This window comes from Syngnathoides biaculeatus, chromosome 13, assembly GCF_019802595.1.
Source record: "Syngnathoides biaculeatus isolate LvHL_M chromosome 13, ASM1980259v1, whole genome shotgun sequence".
In the NCBI taxonomy this organism is placed as follows: domain Eukaryota; kingdom Metazoa; phylum Chordata; class Actinopteri; order Syngnathiformes; family Syngnathidae; genus Syngnathoides; species Syngnathoides biaculeatus.
The window spans coordinates 8,590,239-8,609,290 of NC_084652.1; the positions used below are offsets into that span (position 1 = coordinate 8,590,239).

General features: G+C 43.3%; 1 protein-coding gene across 2 annotated transcripts; it reads right to left on the bottom strand.

Annotated features, from left to right (window-relative positions):
- Nucleotides 1-54: 54 nt before the first annotated feature.
- gipc2 (GIPC PDZ domain containing family, member 2) lies at nucleotides 55-18,349 on the bottom strand. Of its 2 annotated transcripts, none has more exons than XM_061838891.1 (7): nucleotides 18,051-18,349; nucleotides 17,602-17,947; nucleotides 5,603-5,788; nucleotides 3,752-3,932; nucleotides 2,548-2,660; nucleotides 2,393-2,474; nucleotides 55-1,214 (listed from the first exon to the last, which is right to left on the bottom strand). In XM_061838891.1, exons 1-7 carry the CDS (start codon nucleotides 18,347-18,349, stop codon nucleotides 1,063-1,065), a joined length of 1,359 nt encoding a protein of 452 aa, XP_061694875.1. In that variant the 3' UTR covers nucleotides 55-1,062. The 2 variants fall into 2 exon arrangements, with proteins under 2 accessions (XP_061694875.1, XP_061694876.1); XM_061838892.1 differs by having other exon boundaries at nucleotides 56-1,214; nucleotides 17,602-17,932.
- Between the last annotated feature and the right edge of the window lie 703 nt (nucleotides 18,350-19,052).

Consider the following 19,052-nt stretch of genomic DNA (forward strand, 5'->3'; position numbering starts at 1 on the left):
CACTTTGTGTCATTTCCAATTTGAAAAAAAAAAAACATGCCCATAAACAATCCACTTGAGCTAAAAACATGTCCAGGTAATAAATGAAAGCGATGTATTGATTAGAGCTTATCACAGGTGCCTTTTATTTAATTTCTGTGTCAAAATAGTAGACTTACCACTTAAAAGGTCTTCTGACGTGGTAACCTATTCAAAATATTTTTTTTTTCACAATTTATAAAAAGTACTCTGGTGTTGTATTAACACATCCTTGCCAAAATAGCCCAAAGAGCCACGGTTACAGCAGACTTTTGCCCTAATGAAATCACCGTTTTGAGGAGGCTGTCCACTGCTCATCCTGCCCTCCTCTACTCTCGGGCCAACGCTTTCGGATTTCACTCGAAATGACAACAGGGTGCAGTTGTAGGCGTATGCATCTAGGCCTTGCTGTAGTATGGAGAGCAAAAAGTGACCAGTCAGTAAAAGTTTGCAGTGCACTTTCACTCTCGGAAGCTCTACTTCATCACCAGGCTGGTCAATTAACGCTATCAGCCAATAAAATGATTACGTGCGTTTCAAACAACACTGCAGCAACTGGCTTTGACATTGTGTGATCTGGCCGTTGCTTGAACGTGACGTATCTTCACCCAGCCTAGCTGCAGAGTCACGGACGGAGAAAAATCGGCGTGGAGGCCGGGTCGTGTAAATCCGCTGAGTCGACACATTTTGTGAAGCAGGAAGATGACAAAAGATCGACTTGGTTCTTGAATTATACACTTGACCCAACCATTTCTGTTCAAGTCATTAAAAAGTCCACTTTCCATCATGTGCCCCCTTTCAAACAAAAAACATGGAAAGAAATTTCTAAAATTACAGCTGATATAATCAGCATGATCACCTGATATGTATACATTTAAAAAAAAAAAAAAAAAACCAACAACTAAAAAAGCAGTATTACAAAAATGACACAGCCACGTTTAGCGTTCAGGCAGGAGGAGTGTCCTGTGCACATCGAGCCGGACTCGGTTGTATATTTCTTTTGTTTTTTTTCCTCTGGAGTGTGGGTGGAGGGCAAGTGTCGACCTAGAACCTTCCCTGCTTGGCATCTCCGATTGCGCCCCACACGTCGAAGACAAACTCGTCCGGGAAGGCGAAATCGCCGAGCGTCTCGTCCAGCGCCATGGCAAACTCATCTGGGTTCTTCTTGTCACGGCCCACCTCCACCATGGTGGCCGCTGGATGAAAGTTAAAACGAAAACATATTTATTTTTTTGGTCATATTCGGAACCATTAAATGTATGTGGCTTCCTTGTTGTTTGTGTGGGTTTTCTCCAGGTCATCTGGCTCCCTTCCACATTCCAGAATGATATTTCTTGAGTTCATCGAAGACTAAATTGTCCTCAGGCTTGACTGTGAGTGCGAATGGCTGTTCGTCTACGCGATTCTCATGACTGACTAGCGATGAGACCGGGGTGTGCCTCCCCTCTTATCCAAAGTCAGTCTAAACAGGACAAGCGCTCTACAAAATGGATGGAGAGATTGGGTTTTTCTTGATTCCAGTCTTTACCACCTTAATCCCTTTTTTTTCCCCCCCAAATATCAGGCAATACCAAGTCCAATTAAGTAATATCAAGTCCAATTCAGTTGGTCATGTATTGGACGGGTGGGTGGGATGGTAAGTAGTTAGAGTAGATAGTTAGCACATCTCAGTCTGTGGATCGTTTATTTAATGCGCAACAAAGCTTATTACTTTCTGTCTCAAACAAAACAAAACATAGGTTTTAAAGGGCCTGTATTTTGGAGACTTAGACTTCCATAGTGTGACTCTCTTACATGGATTTAGTATCAAAGTGTCCATGTATGTCAGTGTCCCAAAAAGGCCCCTCTGACATGTACTTCTGTTTGACCCAGTTTTGTATTCGCTTTGTCCATATTTGCCAAAGATTGTCCCCTTTCCTCTGATTGGTTACGTCCAAGTGGATGACCCTCTTGTGACGCCACGCGTATTGGTTGTATTGACAGTGTTGGTTCGGACGTGGAAAGGGAACGTGGAGATCTTTGCTAGTGACATAGATAAGCTTGAGAAATTCAAATGAGGCTTGTCGGTAGAAAAATGTCATCAACTCAGGAAAACGTGGACAATTTCAATTAATATTTCCCATGTTTACTGGGGCACCATAGGGATGATATATCCCAAATACTTAAAAAATTGGGCCGGTAAAATACGTGAATTTTGAGGACAAAGACGCATGGACTGTGTGTGGTTCCGTTGCAGTCATTCTTATAATACCAGTAATAACATACGTGAAACGTGACTGTGTATTATAAAACAAAGCTGTTGTACTTTGAAAGGTGAATTCTATCAGGTCCATCGAATGGTGTGTCCTCTGTGGGGTGCATAGTGGACGCTCACCAAGTTCAGTGTCTCTGATGCCCATGTAGCTCTCCAGCAGGTCGTCCACCTTTTTCACTGCTTTTTCCTCAAACTCTGTCGGCTGGGTGATAATGCCCACATAAATATGGTGTTTGACACGATTTGTTATGAACTGATTAGTTAAGACTACTTGCCTCGTCCTCTACCGTTGCCGGGCCCTTGGAGCGAAGTCTCAGAGTTCCCTTGCCGTTCCCGATCTTGTTGTCGGCGCTGGGCTTGGCGCCCTTGGACCTCGGTTCCAGCATTTCTGCCAGTTAAACAAATGACATTTCATCTCATCTGATATTGTTATGGGGTGTACATACAGAATGGTTAAATTAGGTAGTGGCGGTGGCATGAAAGGATCATTCATTTACAGTCTGGAAGGGTGAACACCTCCTAAAGCTTTCACGGGGTACCTACCACACTTTCCGGCCTATAAGCCGCGACTTTTTTCACACGCTTTCAACCCTATAGTTTATGCGGTGATGCAGCTAATTTGTCCATTTTTTCTAATGAACATTTCAAGCGGAAAAGGTAAGAGTGAGACCTGTGGAATTTATGTGCCGAGGAAGTGACTTTTACCGGTCCGGCCCTGTTAGCATTGCGCTAGCGTGTTACTGCCCTGTCTCAGTGATTTTTACCAGTGTGGTTTTTTTTTTTTTTTTTTAATAAACGAGCCCAGTTAGCACGGCACTAGTGTTAGCGTTAAACTTTGTGTACTGTCTTTCTTTGTGATTATCTTGTGTTTCAATGTGGGCACTTGCGGTTTTTCCACAGCTGCGGCGTATGTATGTACCAAATGGTACTTCCTTTTCAAATGTACTGGGTGAGGCTTATAACCAGGTGCACTCTGTAGGCCGGGAATTACGGTATATTGCCACAAAGCTGCTATTTTTTTTTTTAATTCCAAGGATTTGTACAAGTTAAAAAAGGTCCCTATTGAGTAGCAAATTATTTATCAATTCATTTTATAAATGATTACTTTTCAGTTAACCTGTTAATTATTGCACCTCTACTCACGACTGAAAGTACCACTCTAGTAGTTAGTCAACTAAAAACTGTCAGGAAGTGAGCATTTTTATGAAGGCAGATTTTGTTTGTATTTGCTCATTAGAGTTTACATTCAGTCCTTGGTTTCCAAGTTCTGTTACTCCTTCAGCGACGTACCCCAAATTTGTATGCAAGTCAGAAAGTGTCGTATTCTTTCACTAACAGTCGCTCACGCAATAATAAAGTCATCATTGCAGTAAATACTTGTATTAAAACAAAAAAAAGAAACCATGAGTATAAAAAGCGTCACTTGTGAACAGATGACCACCCTGTATTGTACGTGTTCGTAATTGATGCGTCGCTCACCGAAGGCCTTCATGGGCTCCACTAGCTTGAGGGTGAACGTCTCGTTCCGGGGGAGCTCTTTGAGCATGCGGGCCACTTCGTAGTGGCGCGTGCCCACGATATTGTGGCCGTTGATGCGCTCGATGTGGTCACCGACGCAGATCACCTTCACCTTGTCAACCACGCTGCCCTCTTTGATGCGCTGCCACCACGCACATGTGAAAAATTACTCAGGATTATGCAAATATGGTTCGATGGCTGTTGCTTTTTTTAAAAAAAATGTATTTTACTTTCGCCACTTGGGGATGCTGCTGTGCCATATACTTTACGCTGGTGTCTCGCTGAGTTTAATTCATTTTGTAACCGCTCATAACTTTTACCACCCATCTCAAATTGTCTTGACAAATCAAAATGATTCCACCAATCCATTTTTTTTCCCTCTTACCCTCACGAGGGTCACGGGGTGTGCTGGAGCCTGTTTGCATGTTTTTTGGGATGTGGGAGCAAACCGGAGTGACCGGAGAAAACCCACACAGGTACGGGGAAAACATGCAAATTCCAAACAGGCAGGGCGGGTTCGAACCCAGATCCTCAGAACTGTAAGGTCAATGCTTTACCAGCTGATCCACCATGCTAACTCAAAATGAATCCGCAATCCTTTAATCATTGTGTATGTAGACCTCAATGGGAAAAGACTGGACTCCTCTGGTATGTGTGGAATGCTCTCCTGTTCCAAAATTTTTGTCAGTAGCGCTGCTGCCAAACTGACCTACTTTGTCATCCTTACACCAAACTAATCTTCACTATCAAGTCCGTGGTCATCTGTCAGAAATACGTTCCACTCTTTAATAAAATACATTACCAAATGAGTATTTCCCATTTCACAGCTTTATTAGCTTGCTTGCTTGCTTCGTTTCCACTGTTGCATTGTGTGCATGCAGTGCTGCCTTGGCATCGCACGATGGCAAAGTTGACCAAGGTCTGTCTCTGTGTGCGCATGAGACACAGACAGTGTAAGATCGTTACACAGTACCAGCAAAAAACTACAATGGACCTCTGCCAAGGCCACAACCATGTTGATTTGGATCAGCACCAAACTGCAAACAAAATTCCTACAACCCCGCTAGATGAAGCAACATGTAATAGTTAATCCCTCTCCTTGGCAGAGTTTACAAAAATAGCAGCTGGGTGTGAACGCAACATGATGACTAATCGTGCAACACGATGGCCGAGCATGTCAATTGTGTGGAACCGATTATGTCTGGGGAAAAAACAGGACAAACAGACATGGCATCGCCAAATATTACTTGATGACAACAATCTATACTTCATCAGAAAGCATTTTTAACACCCTATCACAACACGTATATAGCTCAAAAACACGGCCATACATCTTACGGTGAGTAGTTGTAGTATTTTAAATATTTCTTTCGTACTCTTCTTCTTTGGATGCCCTGTGGCGCACCGCTGCCTCTCAAAAGTCAGAATTGGTGCTATTCAGACATCTAGGTTGGGGGAAGGAGGATTGTCGGTGGAGATATGGAGAATGGATATGGTTATGTGTGCAAGGGCTGTTTTGGTCATCTGGAGTGCAACAAAACACAAAAAGCTAATTCGGAATTTTTGTCAACAATAGGAGTCAGGATCCATCCAGGTAGCACAACCCGAGTGACTACAGCTGAAGCTGAAGAGATACAACGGTTACTATAAACGTGATCTGAAACGATGACGAAGACTTGTTTTGAAGTAAGGTTTTAAAAATTATTATACCTGTGCCCTGCTTGAGAATAACATAATAATAACAACAGGAAAATAAAGACGCTAACAGGAAGTCCCCTCATCGTCATCCGTTGCGGTGTCGTGCAGGTTTACCTTAATGAAGGCGAAGCCCGCCCCGTTGTCGGTGATGGTCAAGCCCAGCGCATCTTCGGACTTGAACACCTCCACCTCCTTCTTGATTCCCCGGACGTGGGCGAAGATGAAGTCCTCCAGGCCGATCTGGCCGCCCAGTAATTTGTCCATGTCGATCTTGTGCGTGTTGAGGGTGCAAAAGAGGATCTGCGAGACAAAAAAATAAATAAATATATGAAATCAGAAAAGCCGGTCAGTTTGGATCAAAGAAGAGACAGAAGGCGTGTTAATCACTGATGACTTTGAGTGTCAGTGTGTGTGTGTGTGTAGAAATTACAAAAGACAAATGACCTTCACACTTTGGAGGGCTCATCAGTGTGATCAGCAGAAGCACTAAGCTGATTTCACAGCACTTTAAACAGATTGACACCCAGCTAGTGGTCCGACTGCCGCCACTCATTTGTTTTGCTCCGTACACATTTCACAGTCTTACATCTGAGCTCGCCACTCAGACGGAGCAACAACCTCAGGTACGCCTATTAGGCGCGCTATTAGTTACGCTGGTGGGATCCATTTGGAGAGCTGTATGTAGGGGAAAAGTGCTTTGGATAATACAGTGGCACAAAAACATCGTCACATATGCAAATCTCAGGTACTCACTGAATACTAAAAGATATGAGCACCAAATATTTAAGTTTTGGAAAAAAAAGGAAATTTAATGTGTTGTGATTTCATCACAGGTAGTACCAGATGGAAACCACAGATCCAGATATTGACATTTTGAATTTTTTTTTTTTAAGTGATGTCAGTACAAAAACATTACTAGTGATGGCAACCAGGAAATATGTGTTGATTATAAAACCAGAAATGTACTGTTTTTAATCACAAACCACTGCTGCTGTTGCAACCTGCCCTAATTCAGTCACTGCCAACTATTTCAAGCATTTTGACTGATCTTTCCAGACCAACAGAATACTGTGTTCAGTGACATCTATCCATTTTCTTAGCAGCTTATCCCCATAAGGGTCGTGGGGAGTGCTGGAGCCTATCCCAACTCTCAACGGGCAGGAGGCGGGCTACACTCCGAACTGGTTGCCAGCCAATCGCAGGGCACATCGAGCAAAACAGCCACACTGACAATCACACCTCGGAGTCGTCTCTTCTTTCACCAGTAAAAACTTTATTTCAAACTTTCACCGTCACACCGCATGGCTCGGATTGAACGCCAGCCTTTTTTACATGCCGTTCCTCATTCACTCCATTAACTATGTATTCTTTTCTCATGATCGTGGCACACTTTCTACTATCCTACCATGACACATTCCTTGTTCAAACTACATACTCTGTTGAAAAATTATGTACATCATTGGCAATAAACGTGCATTCCAGCTGACAAATAAATCATCGTGTATGACAATGAGTGATTTAATCCTGAAGACCTGAAGCAACTGAGGTTATGTTTCTGTCAGATGTCTACAAATGGTCAGCAGTTTTACTTTCATTTAAATTTATATTGCAGTGGCTAACTTTCAAGGGATGGACGCATCTTAATTAATTGATTGTGCGGACCTATATGTTGATTATTCGTGTCTAGAAACAAAAGACAGAATTTTTTTTCTTTTGCAAAACAGGGAGTGAATCAGTTGTTCCACTGTGTGCCAATCAGACCTTGTTTTCGCTACTTCTACAGATATATACACATGCACTTCAGCAAAATGCGTAGCCTTGGGTAAAGAACATAATAGCAGAGTGTGATAATAGAAAGGGGGCCACAAGAAGAGAGAGGGACTCAATCTAAGGGTGTACTTTCTTTGGCCATAACCCTTCACAATGCCGCCCACCCCCTCTTCTTCCAGGAGGTACACAAGTGCTCGCTCACAGACTGTTACCAAGGCTGCCGGCAGCTTTAAGCGGCTTCTCTGCGCCCCAGGCAGCTCTCAGCGCTGCTCCCCTCCCCGCTGTGCCCTTCACACTGCTGCCTGGCGCAAGCTAGATTCTACCCCCCCCCCCCATCTAACTCACCACACCTCCCACAGAGTTGAGAACCACATGGATGAAGGGACTCAATGTACGTGTTTAACTTTGGCCGAGATGCACATGGATAACAGTCTCACACATACATACAGCACACATGCGAGTATTTTTACACGAGTAACATTTTTGTGTTTTTGTTATTCAATTCTTATTTTAAAATATTACATCTGAAACAATACAAAACCGTTTTAATAAGAAAAAAAAATACAAATTAATCAAACAAAGGTCCCAACTGTATATGCAACTGGTCGCCAGCACGTCAAGCTAACTGTGCAGTCGACATTGACTCAAATGCTGAGAGTCCTATCAGGTGAACATAAACAGGAAGTAAAAACCTACCAAAGGAAAATATTAACAAGACAAATAGATTCCAAAGCACCACTGCAAATACAGAAGATTGATTCCAAAGGTCTTTGCGCTCCAAAATGTTTTTCCCCAATATCGGCTCTGACTGACACTTCTACCTTACACCCAGGAATCGGAACAAAAACCAGAAGGTGAAACCAACCTCCCCCGCCAAAAAAAAACAAACTGTACAAACAGTTGGGACTCTGCATGGCATGGGCCACAGGGGTTGCCAATCAGAGCACTTTGTTCACAAAAAATAGGTTAATCCTGGCTCCTATCAGGAGAACAGAAACAGGAAGTAGAAAGATACCAAAATAAGAGGAGTAACAGCACACTGACTCAAATGCACCACATCAGTCACAGACGGCCATTTAACACAAAAAGTTGGTCAACACTAGTGGAGAGTCTGTCAAAGGAATGGGGACAGAAACGGAAAAAAGAAACCTACCAAATTAAAACCAGTAACAGCACAAACACACATCCATCCATTCTCTTTATCGCTTATCCATACCAGGGTCATGGGCGGGTTGGAGCTTATCACAACAGCACAAACGGTCATACTCAAAAACACAACATAGGTCACACTAGATCCAAATGACAGCACTTTGTTCACAAAAGTTGATCAAAAGTCTTCTTTCGACGGAACTAAAACAAGAAATAGAAACCTCCCAAAATAAAGTCAGTAAGGGATCAGAAGTCGTCTATATGACTGATCCGACGGCTCCATTTTCACTTCAGTGTGAAGAAAAAGGCATCCAAGAATAAAGTGAACATTCAGTCTCCCACACAAATACCACTCCCCACCTACACATGCTCCTCCGTGTTTGAAACCTTGTGCGCTTGAAGAGCGCCTAAAGAAGAAGAAATACACCGGACTTGAACACTCTCACTGGGCCGGCACCCTGAACTCAAACATGACACAAAACAAAAATGAAGCAGCGCCATTTTTCAGCCTCCCCAACACCTTTCCGCAATGGAAGAAAAACAGAAGAGTAAATGTTAATAAACATGTATTTCGTTGGCCTCACACTTCTGGGGTCCCGGGTTCAATCCTGGATCCGCATGTGTGGAGTTTGCACATTCTCCCTGTGCCTGAGTGGGTTTTTTGTCAGGCACTTCGGTTTCCTTTCACATCCCAAATACATGCAACATGAATTGGACACTCTAAATTGCCCATAGGTGCGATTGTGAGTGTGGCTGTTTGTCTCAATGTGCCCTAGGATTGGCTGGCAACCAGTTCAAAGTTTTGCCTGTCTCCTGCCCGATGACAGCTGGGATAGGCTCCAGCACTCCCGCGACCCTTGTGATGACTCTTTGACCTCCTTCATTCCACCCTGACATTTTGTGACCGATCGCAATTCATCTGCGCCATCTTTCGTACGGAGATGTCACCTAGTCAGCTGTTGCGTCCATTTAAACCAATGCTAACTGAAACAGCAGCACCTATCAAAGATGCCATGACAAATAAACTGCACCCTTCAAATAGACTTCGACCTTTCCCTCCCCATTGGGAACACAGTAATTAAGTTCATATAGTCAACTTTAAGAACCTTTGATTGCAGTTACTAACCAAAACAGCGTCACCCAAAAAAAGATACCTTGGATGATACCGTAATTTTCGGCCTGTAAGCCACGGCTTTTTTCACATGCTTTCAACCCTGCGGTTTATGCAGTGATGCGGCTAATTTGTGCGTTTTTTTCTAACGGCCACAAGGGGGCACTCGAGCGGAAAAGGTAAACGTGAGACCAGTGGAATATATCGCCGAGAAAGTGACTTTTACCGGTCCAGCCCTGTTAGCGCTGCGCTCGCGTATTACTGCCATGTCTCCGTGATTTTTACGGGTATGTTTTTTTTTTTTTTTAAACGGCCCTGTATGTGCGCCGCTTGCTTTAGGGCGGTGCTAGCGTTATACTGGCTCTAGCATTAGCGTGAGCTTGGCGGCGCAAGCGTTAAACTCTCTGTGTACCGTCTTTCTTTGTAAATATTTCATGTTTCAATGTGGGCACTTGCGGCTTTAACACAGCTGCGGCATATGTACGTACCAAATGGTATTTCCTTTAAAAATAACCTGGGTGAGGCTCATAATCAGGTGCGCTCTGTCGGCCGAGAATTACGGTAAACACCTCAGCTCCTTAACAAACACCCCAACCCCACATTCAACCAAGAAAGTGGGTCGTAACAATCTTTGTTCATCAAGTCCATTGTGAGCCCACTTGCCAAAATCGGGCCGGCACGAGGTCCAGTCTGGTCTACGCCAATTTAAATGATATTCTGAAATTGGTTGCTACTCAGGATACAACACCTGTTATTAATGCACTTGTGAAGGCTAAAAGCTAAAATGAATACCAACTGTAGAAGTATTTGAAGACAAAATATTGCAAAATGTCAGTCAACTATTCAATTCAAGAGGCTGCTTTCGTAGAACCTTTGATTCCCCCCCACCTTGCAGTGCCACAACTTGTATTTTATTTATACATTTACATTACAGCGTAGGAGATAATTGCACCCGCGTTCTGAATAACTTTCACTTTCGTTTGCATGGTGTGACGAGTTAGTTGAGGCTGTCAAGATTTATTGATGATTGCGGAAATTAAAAATGATTTATAGCACTTAGGTTGTTCTACAAATGATACATATGAAGATCCATTTTGATCTGTATGTTGCACGTCTAAATTTAACAAAACAAAACAACAATACTATTGAAATTGCAATCATTTAAGATATCTCAATGCTGCAAATGACTTGCACAAACATTTATAGCAAGATAAATGTCAATATTTTTGGAATGTACTTGTAATTATAAGGACTAAAACAATGGGAACGTTTGGGAATGCTTTGTATTTATAGCCGATTAAGCTAGAAAAAAATATTTAAATCTGGAGGACTTGGCATCGAATTGGGGTGAATGTACCCTGTGACCCAAAAACGTGTTTGACAACTGGTTTAAAGTGTGAAGGCCTGCTACTTCAATTCCCCTGCACATTTTAAACTCACTTGACATACAATTGTAAAAATTAGCACAACAACTTTGATAGATTAAAAAAAATGCTTTATGCATGAATGTCAATGTTCAACGGTCAATGTTCAACTTGGTCTCACATTCCTGCACAGGGTGCTGTTGGTGGCAAACTTTTCGTGCTGAGGCCAGCGGTCTCAGCTTTTAAAAAGGAAATCACAGTCATCAGCATTCAAGGCGGTGCAATCATTAACCTTAACGCGTGAATGGATGATGTTTCACAGTGATAGGGTGGTGTCACAGCAGATGCTCACCAGTCCAAATCGACAGATATTATAATATACATATAAATATATATTGGAAGCGCAAAATACAAACTTAATTGGTTCTTGAGCAAGGTTTGTAAATTGAACATAATTTTCCCATAAATAATGAAAATATTTTTATTTCTTTTTTTTTAATTATTATTAAATTATGTTCAAATAATGAATACATGGTAGAATGTTGCATGAATTTGTTCGAGCGTTGGCGTCATAGTTCTGAGGACACCTGGGTTCAAATTCCAGCCCCGCCTGAGTGGAGTTTGCATGTTCTCCCCGTGTTTGCGTGGGTTTTCTCCGGGTACTCCATTTTCCTCCCACATCCCAAAAACCTGCATTATTTGGACACTCTAAATTGCCCTTAAGTGTGATTGTCAGTGTAACTGTTATTTGTCTCAATGTGCCCTGCGACCAGGTCAGGACGTACCCCACCTCCTGCCCAATGACAGCTGGGATAGGCTCCAGCACTCCAACAACCCTTGTGAGGATAAGCAGCTCAGAAAATGGATCGATAGTAGCATTCGTGGAATTGTTTCATCCATACTTGTCAGCAAGCTTTGCAATGAGTGTGCCATTGATATACTGCTCACAAATCATCTTTTTCAAGACCCCACTTTTTGCCACGATTGTCTGCTTTCTGTAGGTGAACTAGCAAAACATGAAAAAAGGCACACAAAAAAACATCTAGAAGGGAGAAAATGACACACTAAGCAAAGTAGTGACCAACTGCGACGCTTGTGGCACTGTAACTAAGCCGCCTTCCCTACACTGGGCGCACCACCTGGCACAAAATGGTGCTTACGGCCCGGCACAAAATGGATGAATGCAACATTCAAGCACTGCAATAAGGTTTGTCTATTGGACGATACTTTTGTTTGGTCTGTCATACGTAAAGGGCAGTCACTCACATTTGAAAAATGTACGGGTGTGGTCAGTCATCCCCGCAGATATAAAGTTACGGGTGTGGTCCACCAGTCAAGCCCACAGATATAAAGTTGAGGGTGTGTTCTGTTTGTAATTATGAGTGTATTCCTTTAAGAGCGGAGGGGGCGGTGTCAGGTAAACTAGGAAGTAGAAGGAGACCTGTGTGCGTCTGTGTTGGGGGAGAAAAAAAAAAGTCAGGGTGTGGTTCACTGCACTGGATCGGTTTTAATGTGTGCCGAGTGTGTGCGACAAGTGTGCAATGGTGCAACTTAGAGGGAAAATTGGTCAAGACCACAAAATAAGCAACATCTTTCAATACTTACGTATTTCTACTCGGAACAAATTTTATGCGCGATATTTTTTGTACTCAACTGTGCAGATTTGCAAGGGCGATGGCGTGCGGGCGCATACGTGCGCGTCAAATCACAGCGACTGTAAATGGAATAGTTCAAATATTGAGTTGTTCATAAATCGGGCTTCCAATACACGCGTCAACCTATTTCTCCAACAAAAGCCATTCCTCTATAATAAGAGGAAATTTAATTAAACTGTGAATGTGTGATTTTGTGGAGCATCACATCAGATTACAAAGAAATGTTTTAAAAGTTTCAGTCGTAACAATGACGTCTAAAAAAAGGCTAAAGGTAAAAAAGGACTCAAACATATTGATAACTTTTCATTGACCAGCAACACTTTAAAATGACATCCTGTACAAATCAGCACTGGTAAATTACACACACTTGCAACAAATGAGATCGCACCACTTAATCTGTTGGATGACAAAGTCTGTCACACTAGCACAAGGTAACCAACACTGCGCAAGCCGGACATTCAAATTGCAGGCAAACAGCGGCCACACCTCAAACTCCACAGCTGCCCGAGCAAGCACAGACTTTGACCCAAGTAGGAAAAACACTGCTCCAGTCCACATCGGATAGATCATGTAGTCGGATGACGTCATTGGTCTTGGTTGCCAACTTGGCCTTTTATAGATGCCAGATTTGTAGGTGGTGTGACCAGTCGGCTGGATATTTGATGAGAGTTACAAGAGCGACTTAACTGTTACAAAAGAAACAGCATGAATAGCCCAAGAGGGAGGTAAACAGTAACAGAAGAGACAACATTGTACCCATTTGAACTGGGTTCCAAACCCAAACAACAGCATCTTTAGTATGTTAAACTGTAACTCAGGTGAATAAAAATGCTTGTTTCTGCACAGTATTAAAGATGATCCCAGGTTAGGGCTGAGCGCTTGATCAAAACTTAATCAAGATTTTGATTTTGGAATCTCATTATCAGAAAAACATGGAAAAAAAACTGCTGAGCAGCAACGTGTGTGTATGCAAGCTCCTGAGTTGCTTGCACTAAACTTCTGACATTATTCTGCCCTCTCTGAGCGTGCATTAAGCATTTTAATGACACCCCAGGTTGGTTTATTGTAAAACTAAAAAACTACACACATCGTATAATTAAATCCAAGTTTGTTTTAGAAGTATGTCTTGTTCATGAACGCCTCACAAGGTTATGAAAGTCCTTCTTAGTCTCTGCCCAGTCTGCCTCAGTCAGTTCTTGCAGTTTTTCCACACTTCTCTGTAATAAATGGGAAATTGACTGCACTTTATCGACGCCACAACAGCGGCCAAAGCGCTAAATAAAGCCTCACATTCACTCACTCACACATTCATACAATGGCTGACTGCCGCCAGGTAAGGAGCTGCAAGGCCACCCGGGAGCAGATTAGAAATCAGTGTCTTGCCCAAGGACACTTGGACATGCAGACTGCAGCCGGGAATTGAACCAGTGACCCTTTGGTCACTGGACAACCCGCTCTACGTACTAATCCACAACCGCCTGTCATCGTCACTTGAATTGATTTTTTAAAGTCCACTTTCATTTTCTTAAAGCACTGGCTCAGCAGATTTTCAAAAAAAAAAAAGAAAAAAATTGCATAACTCGTGTCTCACACAAGTGGAGAAAAAACTCCATCGGATAGCTCCACCGCTAATATAGAAATACAGGCCTTCCCTCCTCTTGTGAGATGCCTTTTAATTAAGTTACACCTACACAATCAAAGAGATGGCTCAACAAGAAGATGGTGACTTTTGCAGCGTGGTAAGGAAAGGGTATATTTACAGAGGGAGGAGTAGCCCAAAGCGGGGTCGTTCCCCGGGGAGCTGTGGGATGGCCGTGGCCCGTCACAGGTTATCTGCTCAAATATGAGGCAGTGCCCGCACAACCGGACGTCAGGGACTTCCTGCGACCGCCAACACCAACACATGACTGCATTATTACGTTTGTCTCTTTTGTGTCATGGGTGGATACACAATCCTTGTACGCCGCTGACAGATCGCAATATCCCGTCAGTCGACGATCTGAATTGAGGGAAAATTTCAAGTAATGGATCAGGTCAAATGACTAGTGATGCCTTTTAGCATTGCCTTTAGCATTCACATTCTGAACCCACAAACACAAAAAGACATGAGGTCCATTTAAAACCAGTAGATTTATAGAAGTCAGATGATTTCGACCCAAGGTATGCGCTTCTAAGTCATACATATTTTACTGCAGTCGCCTTGTCTCACCTTTAAAACTCTACACAAGACCGTAATCAAGTCACAAATACTCAGTGGAGCATGTTGCTTCGATGCGTTACCGTTCAAAGCTTAGACACCACCACTTAAACGCACACAACCAACCCATGTGTAATAAGGGTAGTTACAACAACCTGTCGATGTCTCTACGTTATCGCCTCACAAATGCTCGACAAAGGATCTTCCATTCCAATTAGACAAGTGGCTAAATATTTCTGCGTTGTTCCGATAGTCCACAACAGTTTGAAACATGCTACCTGCAGCTATGGAATTTGCATGGTTACAACTATAGTCCGTTGTCTTTCCTTGTGTGATCAGGTCAAACAAGGCAATTACAAGTTTGACCAGAAATTACTACTTCTTAGTGCTTTTCTTAGCATGAGCATTCAGCAGTTTTTGGAGTTGGTGTCACCGTCAACACCAGTGTGGAATGAACGGATCAGGCATTTACTGGACTCCAGTTTCATACTATATTTTGACTTCATTGGAAAGCAAGAACTCATCTTCACATGATCAGCATCGATCAAGAACCTTTCAGCAGGGCAAGACTGACCACAAAAGTCAAAACTGGAGCAAATCGAGACAAAGACATACCCTCGAGAGTCACGGATAGACATGATGGAACAAAAGGCAACAGAAATGGGCTAAAATCTGCCTCGTCTAGCTCCTTTCGCAAGGCGCCAGACAGATTCTCTCTGCGTTTTTCCTCGGCTTCGCATCTCACCAACCAGCGTGTAAGGTCGACAAAAGCCGCCTGTGCATTCACACTTTCAAAAGTCGAGAAGAAAAGAGGGGGGAGGAGAGCGGACCAGCTTTTGTTTTGGATGCTTCGGCAGTCACGTCTCACTAGATACTGTAGTAGAGGAAAGTTTTTACTGACCCAAACTCTAACAACTAGAACGATGAATAAAAAAATATTGATTCCACACCAAATGTGTTTATGATATTCCATATATGACTGAAATGTGCATCAATACATAACCAGAGAAATGACTGACTCCATTTGGCCAGCAGTCTCTTTAATGTAGGCATTTGTGTTACATTGTCTTGCTCTGTCCAGTGTGTATAGCGAAGAGTGTCCAATTAATTTTTGTCACAGGCCATTGAGGTTCTGTTTCCCCTCGGAGGCCCGTTTGGATTGTGAAACCACATAGTGGTTGTTCGACTTACAAATGAGCAAATTTAAAGGAAAATTCCGGTGCTTTGGAGTAACAACGTATCCAATAAGTCATCTAATATGTACTCTATCTTGATAATCTGATGTTAAATCCTCTCTCATTTAATAGTGTTTTGAGAAGATTTATATCGACAATTACGAATTTTCAGGTGTGCCGGCATTTTCGCGAGTCACATGACCTGACATGTTACGTGGGGTTCCAAACGCTCGAATACATGGGACACCATTAAGCCCAGCGCTGATTTCTCGGATTTATCCTCATCTGATGAAGAAATAGCAGTATCGGTTGAACGGGAAGACGGAGGAATACTTCCATACAGATATGAACCTGTGGCTGTAAATGTTGAATATTCGGATGGTTCTTCGAGCGGAATGACGCGGAGTCAGACGAGCGAGCTCCGAGAACCATCAGTAACACGTCACATCCGCGCACGTAGGTCATGTGACTCGCAAAAATGGCACCGCACCTGAAAATTTGTAATTGTTGATAAAAAAAATTCTCAAAACACTATTAAATGAGAGAGGATTTAACAGGTTATCAAGATGGAGTACATATTACATGACCTATTGGGTACACTGTTCTTGCAAACCACGGGAATTTTCCTTTAAGTTTCACGAGACACCAGCCGTCGCCCGTCCAATTTTTGTCTTTAGTCGTGAACAAAAATGAGAGAAACCTCAAGAACAGCATTCTCGCCCATTTCCTCTTCTTTGTGGCCATCCCTTCTTCAATGACAATTGTGACCTTTCATTTTGATTGAATTAAAAAATATATATTATTAATACAGTAGAGAATATTGTATGTGGATCCTAAAAATAAAACCTTACTCTGATGCCTAGTAGCAATGCCTATGGCCTTTGTAAAAGATGCCTCGAGATGATGGATGGACACATTTGATGCGCTTGTTCTGCTCTCATTCTTCCGTCACCCGACTCAGTATTGCAATGCATTGATCAATCGATATTTTTACCCACCACTACAAGAAGAAATTAGTTTTTAAACTCAGTAATACCACTCTTAATTGTGGGAAAAGTTTTGTCTCATTGGTCTATCACAAAAACATGGAAGTTGAACAGTGACGTGTACAGTTTTTATAGCCACTGTGGGTACAGTACAGAGTGTGAATACTTTTGCCAGCTCTGCTTGTACATAAAGCACAGGTGTCCAAAGTTTTTCCTGAGGGCCACGTACACAAAAAACAAAAACATGCGAGGGCAAATGTAACAGTGACTTTACTGGATTAGGCAATAAAAAAAAATAATAATCAAGGAATTTCTTCATATATTGTAATTACTTTGAAAAGCTGCTCCATCACAGTTTTATGCAAAAGCTGCAGACTTGCGTTCCACTAGAATAGATCGGCCCACCCCCTGAACTGAACAGCAACTGAATCCAATCTCCACATTCAGAACAATCTGTAGAATCCTGATCATTTTTAATTAAGTTATAGGTAAGTGGAGGAAGTCATTTTTTTGCTTATGAGAATATCCTTCATTCACCACAGTGAATAAAGAGAAATGTTCCTATTTTAGCTGGAAATGTATTTCTTTTCCGCATCGTTGCATATCTAGAAAAGCTCTTCGGCATAATAACACGAATTGTGAACCCCCCGATTGAAGCCCCCCAGCGTGGTTGGAGGTGGGTGTTCGTGTGGGTCGGTGTTCTTACCTCCGGTGGGCTGATATTGAAGGCGTCTGCTATCTTGGCGTACAGCTCCTTGACGTTAGTGAAGCCTTCAATTCTACCCGTGGGGCTGCCGTGGGCGAGCTGCGTGTGGAAGACCAGCTTGGGCCGCAGGTTGGCGGGCGGCGGCGGAAGTCCTCCGGCGCCGTTCGCCGCGGACTTGTTGCCTCCGGAGGCGAGCAGCGAGCCCGCCGCACCTGCGTGGTGCCCGCCGCCGACCTCCTCGTTGTCCACCAAGTGCTCCCTGGTCGACTTGTTCTTCTTCCTCCACGGGGCCAGCGGCATTTTTGTGCGTCTCGGGTAGCCCGTCAGACCGCTAAAACATTTGAACCTGTTGAAATCTGTTTTTTGTTGTTGTTGTTTTTGTTTATTTACTTCCTTGTTTTACTTCCTTTCTCCCCCCCTTCCTCCAAGGATACTTCTTCGTCGCTCACCTGGCAGCGGCCCAGTCCGAAGCGTCGAGTTTTGCGGGTAATAGACGGCGGCGAACGACCAACAGGTACCCGGGGATAAAGTGCGGTGGTGAGAAAGGCAACCTGCGGCCTGCCTGGCTAACAATAGCTTCTCTGTGCGCGCCTCGCCCCGGCGCAAGCGCACTGGCGGCGGCGGCGGCCCCGGTACACCTGTGCACCCATGCGATCACTTCATTGGTTACACCTGTTACAACCACAAGCATCACTTTTTCCTCACTGCTGCAGTCGCCACAGTTCCAGAAAACAGTCCATCCATCCATTTTCTTTTCCGCTTATCCTCACAAGGCTCGCGGGGAGTGCTGGAGCCCATTATCCCGGCTGTCAACGGACAGGAGGCGGGGTACACCCTGAACTGGATGCCAGCCAATCGCAGGGCACATAGAGACAAACAGCCGCACTCACAATCACACCTCGGGGCAATTATAGAGTGTCCGATTAATGTTGCATGTTTTTGTAATGTGGGAGGAAACCGGAGTGCCCGGAGGAAACCCACGCAGGCACGGGGAGAACATGCAAACTCCACTCAGGCGGTCCGGGATTGAACCCGGGACCTCAGAACTGTGAGGCTAACGCTTTTACCGGCTGACCCACCGCGCCGCATCATTAACAAATCATTAGAAGAAAACAATGATATTTTTCATGAAAATAACTAGTGGTAAAATGCCACCTGACGGGAAAAGGGTTCCCTGCCCCTGTTTTACATAACGTGAACAATATTTGCACATAATTACATAATTGACATTAATTCCAACTATTTGAACATGCTATCTGCATATATAAATAACCTTTCAACAGTATAATAAATATTTGCACATGTACACTCAGCTGTAAATGCAGTCTGAAACACCACTGTTATGTTTTACTGCTTTATATTTCAACATTATCCATCCATTTTCTGAGCATCTTATCCTCACAAGCAGGAGTGCTGGAGCCTATCCCAGCTATCATCGGGCAGGAGGCAGA

What these genes read in the sequence shown, in the direction of transcription:
- gipc2 (XM_061838891.1), bottom strand. Translation starts at nt 18,349, where the DNA reads ATGGATGGATGGACTGTTTTCTGGAACTGTGGCGACTGCAGCAGTGAG. An exon ending in CGGGCTTCGCCTTCATTAAG is followed by an intron (nt 3,933 to 5,602) that starts GTAAACCTGCAC and finishes GCGTGGTGGCAG; the next exon opens with CGCATCAAAGAGGGCAGCGT. An exon ending in CATCAGAGACACTGAACTTG is followed by an intron (nt 1,215 to 2,392) that starts GTGAGCGTCCAC and finishes ACTTTCATCCAG; the next exon opens with CGGCCACCATGGTGGAGGTG.